At 56.6% G+C, this 9,697-nt stretch overlaps 1 protein-coding gene across 4 annotated transcripts; it reads left to right on the forward strand.

Annotated features, from left to right (window-relative positions):
* The first annotated feature begins 3,557 nt into the window (after positions 1-3,557).
* LOC113213867 (uncharacterized) lies at positions 3,558-5,767 on the forward strand. Of its 4 annotated transcripts, XR_008010951.1 has the most exons (5): positions 3,558-3,801; positions 4,161-4,929; positions 5,006-5,070; positions 5,164-5,208; positions 5,384-5,767. XR_008010951.1 is itself a non-coding variant. In XM_052265715.1 (3 exons), exons 1-2 carry the CDS (start codon positions 3,631-3,633, stop codon positions 4,908-4,910), a joined length of 921 nt encoding a protein of 306 aa, XP_052121675.1. In that variant the 5' UTR covers positions 3,558-3,630; the 3' UTR covers positions 4,911-4,929; positions 5,006-5,228. The 4 variants fall into 4 exon arrangements, 2 of the variants coding, with proteins under 2 accessions (XP_052121675.1, XP_052121676.1); XR_008010950.1 differs by having other exon boundaries at positions 5,006-5,208; XM_052265715.1 differs by lacking the exon at positions 5,384-5,767 and having other exon boundaries at positions 5,006-5,228.
* The last annotated feature ends 3,930 nt before the right edge of the window (positions 5,768-9,697 follow it).

The following is a 9,697-nucleotide window of genomic DNA, read 5'->3' on the forward strand; positions in this document are numbered from 1 at the left end:
CCTCATGGAACTATGACGCTGAGTTGGGCGGCGCACCACGAAACGAACACCCTGAACCACCTCCCAACAGCGGAAGCGCGCGAGCATCACAACGTAACTGTGTGAAACGCGATCCCACCCGCCCATCCTCACGCGTCTCTTCTTTCAAAACGGAGCGACAACGACCTGAGCTGAGGGGGCTGAGGGCGCGGCGACTCGGTGACACACGGTCACACAGGAGTGTATTTGTGCCTCCCGTGTCGTGAACACGCGTGAGCATGTTTACCTGTAGCCCCCCCCCCCCTCTCTCCCGAGACAAAAACTATGGAAAGAGACTGTTTCACAACCCATTGCCTCAAAATGGCATATGACTCATATGATATGAGGTCCTGCGGAAAACTTTCCACAGGGAAACCACAGGGAAACCACAAGGAAACCACAAGGAAACCACAGAACAGGAACTTTACGTGGTTCCTGTGGTCGTACCACGTACCACAGAGGTGTGTGGTTCTGGAAGTTGCCTCTAGTCCACACACTCGAAAAAAAACATTTTAGATATGTGTACTGAGGTGAGCAGCTTGTCAAACGTACTAGTCTCAGACTAAGCAATAACAATGTATCTGAATGTGTGTTAGTAACATTGGTTACACATAAGTTGATACCTCCTCGGAGAGAATGTGTCGGTCATTCTCTTAGCATCTGTCTGAGTAACTTTTAGTGTCTACTAATGCTGTTCCATGGGTTGGTGTCACTCTGTCTGGAATCTGGTTGTGGAGTATTAAACCCATTGTGAACATAGAGACTTGGGTTTTACCACAGTCTGTGTCTGGATTATCCAAACAATGCCCATAAAACAAGGTGTGCTTGGCCGGCCCAGGGTGTGCCAAAAAATCAAAGTGTTGAGAGAACAATACGACAAAATGAATGTTTTTCATTCCATGTATAAAGTTCCTACTGCTATTGTTTTGAATGCAGATTGATTTGATTTAAAGAGCTGACCTGTCTGAATATATGTAAATGCTTTTCTCTACAAATATATTGACATGAGAAAGTACATTTGACATGTCAGAGGAAATTCGTAAAAAACTTTTGTAAGTGGTTTGAGATCATTTTATGATGATGGTGGAACCAGATTGTGCACAGGTGCAAAGATCTATTCAAATACCACTCACAGAAGGATTTTACGCAGTCAATACATAGGTGAGAGTTCGCTACAACAATTGGGCAAATTAAATATGATTCAATGGTTATTGCCTCATAATCATTCTATTGGAACCAAAAACATATTGTAAAAAAGATTAGATCTTTCTAACGCTGCACATTTAAATTGGCATCACACGAAGGTTTTGATAGCATAAAATCATTCTGTCAGATCGATTTACGTTACACTCCAAACAGATCCCATGAAGCACTACTCACAGTAAGGTTGTGTTGCAAGAAAACTGAAGAGGTAAGAGCAGGTATCCCAGTCTCCTCAGCTGACATCATGTTGAGAAGAAAAGTGGTGTGCCATGTGGCATAACCTCCCGGTGAAAGCGAGCCACACAACACAGACCATACCTTCCCTAAGCGTAGTTGCGTAGCTAGGGGCAATTACTGGCACTTTCACAATATCACCTTACATTTTGACGATTTTACAAAACAAATTATCAACACACTCGCGACCGATCGACTTAGATATCGGCTGGACGGAGACAGCTGCAGCAGCAGCCCGGACCGGAAGTAGAACAAAACTAGGCACGTCGCATCGTCTGCACGGCGATTATTCGGACGTCAGACGGGGACTGAGGGTGGACCTTGGCGACGAAGTCCCGGCTCACCTCCGTTGGCTTTCAAACATTAAATCGAAGAGTGCTGAATTTCTCCCAAAATGTTTGCAAGAAAGATGTAGTTCGTCTGCGAAGAATGAAAGAAAAAAAATCATGGAAAAATTACCTGGCAGGAGAGGGCGGAAGGGGTCCTCGCGGAGCGGGGGTGGTAGCGGAAGGGGTAGAGGGGTCGGCTCAATGCATGGGGATGGGATCAGCCTACCGAGTCGGAAACTTATCTTGGACTGATCATGCGGCCGGCTCAAAGGCTGGGGCCGGGCCTGGGCCGGGCTGAGCGGCTGCCGAGGCGGCTGCCAACACGCGATCACTCCGCTCCGGTGAGCACACCTGATTTTTATTTTATTTCACCCTGCCGCCTCCCCCCAATCCCCTCACCGGGGAGCGAAATCCGTGAGCGATGCGCGTGCGCGGCGAAGAAGAGAGGAGAGGTAAAGGGGTGGGCGTGGCAAGCCCTTTAGTGGCCACCCGCAAAAAAGACACCCATTTCCTTCTTTTTGTTCGCAGAAGGCAAATATTGTCGCGAGTGCAGGTGCAAGTCTCTTTCTTTCTTGCCCACCCCCCTTACCCCCTCTCCCGCCCTCTCTGTGCCCAGGAGAGACCGCCATCCGGCTTTTTCTCGTTTGTACGGCCGCAAAGGGGCGCGCTGCTGCTTACCCGGGGAGCAATTCCTTGATATTGGTGTTGTCCCAGCCCTGCGGCGCCGCCGGGGCACCGGCCTCCGGGGAACCGCGCCGAGCAGTTGTAACGGGGCGCCACCACCGTCGCGCCGCGCCCCTGGTCGGTGGATGTCGGCGTAGTGTCGGCGACGAGAAAGCGCGTGCCGGAAGTGTCGGCCGCACTCAGAGAAATTTTCGATTGCAGTCATCAGATTTTTGATAACCACCATCAACTGTTGTTCGATCTGTCTGGGCTAGTAATAGGCATCAAAATTTTAGTTGCTTAAAAAGTGTAGTTTCTGTAACTAAAATTATGATCCTCATGACTGACCCGACGAGTCGCACGACTTTTTATGGCTGCAACGAAACATTTCTCTGAGTGCGGGGCGGGGCGTCTGGGTGTGTATGCGGTGCGGAGGGTTCCTCGGGCGGTGTGACGGCGTGCGGGCCGTCCCTCTGCCGGCGGCATGTCCCCTCAGGCCCGGGGCCGCGAGCAGCTGCTGTAGCTGCCGCTGAAAGTGTTTGCCAGTCGGGTGAAATGGAGCGGGGGGAGTGAGAGGCTCAAGGCGGGGCGGGGCGTGAGTAGCGCCGGGGAGACCCCATTGACGGTCCCCCCTTGCCGTGATAATTCACTGGGACCAGCCGCGGGCACGAATTCCATCCCCCAGCCCCAGGTCACCCCCCTCCCTATCCCTCTGGGCCCTCTGCCTCTGGCTAGCCTGCAGCCTCCGGGTCCTGGACCGACCCCCACCCCCTCCATCACCAAACCCTCGCTCGTCACGCCGCGTCGGCCCCTTCCATTTCCGCAATCCCTTACGCTTCACGCATCGCCTCTTTTGTCTATTTGGAGATGTAAATGCCACCAGGTTAGCGGGCCGCGAAAAGGTGGCTAAACTTAGCCGCACTCCCCGCAGGTGAGCCACTCTGTGAGAACGAGAAGCTCTCCCAGAGGAGATACACAAATGGATTTTACGGTCTCACTCAGTTTGTGGCAAACTAAGCTTCTCTGTGCGGCTGCGTTAAATTTACGCCAAGCCCGTCCTATTTCCTTTGCGAGCGGTTTGCAGTGTCCCGCCTATCGGTGCCGTAAAGGCCGCGGTGGAGGGGGTCCGGCCCCAGTGCCGCAGCGCGATGCGAGCAGGGCCGCCGCCGCGAGCACGGCGACCATGAGGGTGGTCCTGGCCCTGGTGGCGCTCGCCGCCGCCGCCTCGGCGCTCGCCGACCAGCACGTGGTCGTGCTGCTCAACCAGATCGCCCCGGGCAAGCAGGCCACCAGCTCGACGGCGGCGCCCGCGGCCACCACCAAGAAGTCCGCAAAGGCAAGCAAGAGAGTCTCGGTAAGCCTGCGAGCAAGGTGTGCGGCCCCGTCCAAAACACAGATGGGCACCCTATACCATGGAGGAAACTCGAGAGAATTGGGAATTTCATAAGTGGTGTTCCACGAGGCTTTTGGACGTTCTCCTCGTGTTCGTCGCCCATAGAGTCAATCTGAATTTTGGACTGGGTAAGTTCGACGGGTTGGGGTTAGGTTAGGGGCGTCCGTCGCATTATTATTATTATATAACCAGAACATAATTTTAGAAATAAAAAGTTTCTCTTTACCTTCGTACGCAAAGTCTTTGTAAACTAACGGAAGGGGAGGAGCTCCCGCCTCAAAACCACACACAATGCGAGTCCAGCGGTTCTGTGTTTACAGATCTCGAAGCGCGGCGTGCTGTCGACCACGACGGAGGCGCCGCGCATCGGCTCCATCCACCTGATCCTCAGCGGCACCGCGCCGCCGCCGCAGGGCCCGTACCTCCTGGACGCCAAACCCTCCACGGTGTTGACCGAGGAGAGGGCGGCGAAGATGACGACGTCCAGCGGGATAGCATTCGGAGTGTGGACGGGCGTGCCGGACACGGGCAGGGGCGTGCCGGACGCAGCCAGGGACAGGCCGGCCAGCTCCTTTCAGTCGTCGTCGAGCGTGCTGAAGATGGACCAGTCGACGGTCGAGCACACGGGGGCCGGGCCGGCGGCCGCCCTCGCGCCCCAGGAGACCCCGCCCGCCGGTGGCGCCGGCGGCGTGCTGAAGCGCGGGCTGACGTACACGGCGACCGGGCAGGCGGCAGCGGGGCCGTTTCACAAGGAAAGCATGCGCACTTTTCAGAAGGAAGTCGTGCACTTGGGGGGCAGCTACCAAGGCGGGCAGCAGGCGGCACTGCAGAGCATGTTTCAGCCGGGGCCGCCCGCGCCGCCGGCGCCGCAGATGCAAGTGCCGCAGCCAGGGCCGCAGAGCCCCTTCATGTCAGCATCGCAGCCCGCGTTCAGTCAGCCCAGTCAGCCCAGTCAGCCGAGGAGCTTGCAGCTCGGAGTCCACACCATTGAGCTCAATATAACTAGCGGGGAAGGCGGTGTCCCTCAGGTGTCCGCGAGACACGTCTCCCACGCGCCTGCTCAATACTGAACGTTACCTTATTCGAATGGTGAGATTGGAAATGACGGTCATGTGAGAAGACTGCATGCCCTATACGACTCATATGCGTTTTTCAAATTTCGCAGGTTTTGCCTCGTCAATGGGTCAATGGGTGCCACTTTCCTTATCTGGCCTGTGATGGAATTTCAAAGTATTTGAGAAGATGCGAACAAATGCCACTCTCGGAGACTCTTGCGTCGCTTTGATTTTGTTTTGTGTCAATGAGATGTGTGTTTTGCTCCAGGTTTTCCGACCGAATGGAGCCCCCTTCTCTCTCTTTCTCTGCAATGTAAGTGCATAGCAAAGTCAGCCTTTGTTTTCCTATATTTGCAAGGTAGGGACCAACATTTTCAGAAACTAGTTTTGAATTGGCAAAATTTTGCTCGTGTTGGTAATTTAGTTTTTATTTGTTTGTCCATCATTTAGTTAACATTGTTTTTGGACTGTTTTGTTTACTACGACAGACATTTAGTCATACTGAATAAACGGTGGAGTTCTGAATGGAGTTGAGCACCAGGGCCGGGGTGAGGTACAACCATCACGTCGCCGTCGGGCACCATCGAGGGGGCCGTGGACCCGCCTGCCCAAGCTTTCGCCGGCGACGAGGAGCGGGGACGGGGGCTCTCACGACCACACGGGAACGGGTTGAGCAACACCACTTCGGCCTAATTGACAATTCCGTCTGAGCGAATCAAACGGCAAAGCGGAGCTGGCTGCAGCGGTGGCCTGCGGTAGCCTTCCGAGCCTCTGCCTCAGAGCATCCCGGCCCTGAAGTCCCGACTGTAAACAAAATCCTTGGAACCCGAACGAGCTATTTGGAGACAAAACAAAATCCTTTCGATACTGAACCCGCGCTGAGCGATGCTTTTACCGACCACCCCGCTGAACAGTGTGTACAGAGTACTTAAGACTTGTGACTCCCGGTCGTAATCGTACATGCAGGGCAAGCTACTTGCTGCTTCAGAGCTTAAACATCCTTGAAAGAAATCCAAATGCTGACAACCTGCTGACGAGCATTTATCTACCTTCAAGCAATGGAGGGGAGAGAGGGTTCCCAGACGGCACAGTTGTTGCCTGGGACGGGATTGTACTACAACAATGGCTCGGGAACGAACCGGTTCAGCGGCAAGGAAACCCAGAAGCAAAGTGCGAGAAAGTCGTTCAACTTAAGCGCCGCATCTAAAAGGCGTGGGCGGCCAATCTCTCTGAGAGCCTGGCGCGCTGGCGGGGGCGGGAAGGGGGAAGGCCGGGCAGGTAGTGCCACAATCACAGTGGGGCCGCCGGCGGGCCCGCGGCCGGGCCGCCGTGAGCCAACGACACGCTGGACACTTTGTTAGCGCCCGGGCTGGAGGAAAGAAAATCAGCGGGAAGCAAAACAGGAAAACGGAAACAGCAGAACGTCCTGCTTTTTGCCTATTTGATGGATCGGAGTTGAAACGTTGCTGTGTGTTCACCTCGCTGGCGCCGGCCAGACGCTGCACGGTCGTACACGCCAGGTCTTGTGTGTAGAGTCAAGAGGAGGTTTGGCGTCCCAACATCAACAACAGCCGCGACCTGCGGCGGCCGCGGGTAGTAGGTACCCGCGCCATGGGAGCGCCGCGCCCCGCCCCGCCCCGCCTGACGCGCGCCCTCTTCCCTCCTCCTTTTCATACAAGAGCCCCACGCGCCGCGCCCCGCCGCGCCCCGCCGCGCCCCCGAGCTGCCACCTGCAGGCCCTCCCCTTGTCACGTCGGCCCAACTCACTTCACGCTTGGCGCCTCCTATCCCACTCGCCTCGCCTCGCCTCGCTCTCTGTGCTCCGAGAATTGCAGCCATTGTCTCCCCCGTAGACTGCCTGGCTGAACCGTGCCAAGCCAGGCCGCCAGCCTTTTCGGCCACAACCACGCCGCGCGCTCGCTCTCTCCTCCCTCTCTCGCTCCCTCACTTGTTTTCCCTCCGCCTCTCTCACTCACTCTCCCGCACACACGGCGGCCAGGCCATCGCAATGTGGTCGAGATCAGCCACAGCAGCAGCGGTTGCACCTTTACGTCGCGTGTGTTGCTCCCTGCTGGGCCTGCTGGCTGCTGCTGCGGGCCGGCTCCGAATGAGAAGGGGCGGGACAAGGAGGGGCAATGGCCCAAGGGGCAAGGAGAAAGGGGGGGGGGGAAATTCAAACCCGGAGACCGGCGAGGCTTCAGCAGGCGACCTAACCGGGCAGGGCGGGGCGAGTCGGGGAATAGGGTGTTCCGCGCAAAACGGACTCAATTGAAATATGTTAATGGGGCACACACCCCAATCACGCGCGAGCGACCCCGCCACCCCAACACACACACACACACAGACACACACACACACACACACACACACACACGAGCCCCCAAAGGAGCACGCTGAATGGCGCCGTTGGAGAAGAAGCTTTAGAGCGCGCCTAGTGTACAACCGGAACCGGCCACGCTAAACGGTTTATACTGTCCAGAAACGGGTATAGGCCTTGGGCTAGGCCTTGGTCTAGGCGCGCTCACGGTGAAAGCGACGTCTTTGATTTCCAAGGAAACATTTCGCACCCCAAGCAGTATGGGGGGGGGGGGATTTGCGTGAAAACCGCGGTCAATCTGCTTGAAGCCCTCACGCTCTCCTGCTTACAGCTGGGAGAGCACTGCACACCAGGGTGCTCTGCTTGGAAATCGGGGCTCTCTCTCTTCTTTGAGACGGAGGCTCGCCGTTCAGTTCACTGCACCAAGACGTCGTTCATAGCGCGCCTTTCCTCCACTGGGCGCCCCGCCGCCACACGTACGTACCCGGCGCGGCGGGGCGCGTTTGCAGTCCTTCACTCGACGCCTTGCGCTGCTCGGCGCGTGGTGTGGCACGGGGCTGCACAATGGCCTACACCCCGCCCCACGAGGAGGGCAGACGCAGACGCGGAGCGAAGCAGCGCAAGACGTCAGTCATCCGTACGGCAAATACGGACCGTTCTGCTGAGGTCGACTGGATATGGAGTCGGTGTGTGAAACAGAGCGAGAGGGAGGGAGAGAGAGGGGGGGAGAGAGAGAGAGAGAGGGAGAGAGAGAGAGAGAGAGAGAAGGGGAGATGGGTTAAGAGCGAGGTGATGGGGCACGGGCCAGAGCAAGAGGTAGGAGCACTCCCTCTTAGGATGAGGAGAACACGCTCAGACGCCGCGAGGTTAGGCAGCGTGGGCGCACGGGTGAGTGGCGGGACTGCATACCCAGCAGGCGCTCCGTTGCCCCGTTGCTGCCATGAGCATGCCGTGCAGTGCAGTCCTGTAGAGCGGTGGGGGGCATGTCGTTCAGCGCCCATGGGACAGCGATCAGCGATCGTGATCCCGACCGGGCTCGCGTATAGCGGTGCTGTTTGGTGCCCCGTGTAAGAAGTGCTGCTCCGTTCAGGAGAGGGAAAAGATACATATTCTAGGAAAAAACGAAAATGGAACTCGAAAAGAAATGAATAAGCTGCTCACTTCTCGTCTCTTCTCGGTAATGCTGTCTTTATCCCGGGCCAGAGTTGGTTTTCGCACAACAGCGTTCGCCACGGCAGCGCGGCGCTCCGCGGGGGCGCGCGGGGCTGCGGCGCACGGTATGGTCGTGGTTTTGCTTTGTGGCGCTGCGTTTCTGCGCGGCCTGAGCCCGCCTGGCACGGACAGGGACATTCCTAAAGGGCAGGGCGTGGCGCGGGATGGGGTAGGCGGGAGTCGCGCAGATATATATCTCCATCTGCGTTGATCCTCCTTATTCCCCCCTCCCAAGTCTACTTTGTCCTGCCGCCCCGCCCCGCCCCACCCCCCGGCGGAGCTGTGTAAACTTCCTACAATTCAACACGGCTTGCATGGGGCCTTGGTCCCTCTAGCATAGTCGGATCGGCGCTGCCTGTACGTATTGACTACCACAGTACTCGCGCCGGATGCTGAGTGTGTTGGGGGGGGCTCCCCCATCTCCCCGCCACGCCCTCCTCCTCGTCGCACCCAGGTCACACACGCTGGGGATGGACTACAACCGGCCAGCAAATGATGAAATGTTGCAGCCTGCGCCCCTCCCTCTGTCCACCCTTCGTGAAGGCCGGGCTGGGGCCCGGGCCGTCATGATGCCGCTATCCACATTGCCAACAAATACCGCAGAATGGACAGAAACGGAGGGGAAAAGAAAAGCGGCCCGGTGAAAACTCGGAATCTTCCGTCGGAGCACTTACTGTTGACAACGGCACGCGCGAATCTCTCAGAAATGGGAAGCAAACGAGACTCAAGTCGGAGGGTGTTGCAACAGTCGCGTACAATAGTCATGTACACCTCATCCTAAGGAAAAACGGTGTTACGCGTCATGAAATAAGTACCACAGAAACAAAATCAGAAAATCGGATTTGGGAAAACGTGGCTCCTGCAGTTATACTTTACCGCACGTTTGGTTTTCCTACCCCAGGCGGCCGTAGCGCCTCGCCTAACGGGCATTGTAGGTAGGCAACACGCACGCCTGCATGCGGGACAGCAGCATACCCACGACGACTGGCGGGTTCACCTACCCCAGGGGTGGCCGGAGCGCCTTACGGGCAGTGCGGCAGTGTGGCACAAAGCTTTTGACGTCTATCACCCCCGTGCAACCGACAGTTAAAATACCTCTTAGAGCCGGATTCATTTTACCTGATAATTTATCAAAACTGAAAAAAAATGTGGGCCCTACCCACCCCGCTTTGACACGAGGACCCGCCTGTTTAACTTCGGAGTTCGGTATGGGATCCGGTGTTTTCAGGCACCCAGCTGAGGGCCGGGTTTCTTGACTATCTCGCTCACACCG

Source organism: Frankliniella occidentalis, unplaced genomic scaffold (genome assembly GCF_000697945.3).
Source record: "Frankliniella occidentalis isolate FOCC.00 unplaced genomic scaffold, Focc_3.1 Scaffold29, whole genome shotgun sequence".
Lineage (NCBI taxonomy): Eukaryota > Metazoa > Arthropoda > Insecta > Thysanoptera > Thripidae > Frankliniella > Frankliniella occidentalis.

Bases quoted from the DNA above. Each gene is read 5' to 3' on its own strand.
- LOC113213867 (XM_052265715.1), top strand. From the start codon at position 3,631: ATGAGGGTGGTCCTGGCCCTGGTGGCGCTCGCCGCCGCCGCCTCGGCG. The intron at 3,802-4,160 runs GTAAGCCTGCGA...CTGTGTTTACAG, and splicing joins AGGCAAGCAAGAGAGTCTCG to ATCTCGAAGCGCGGCGTGCT.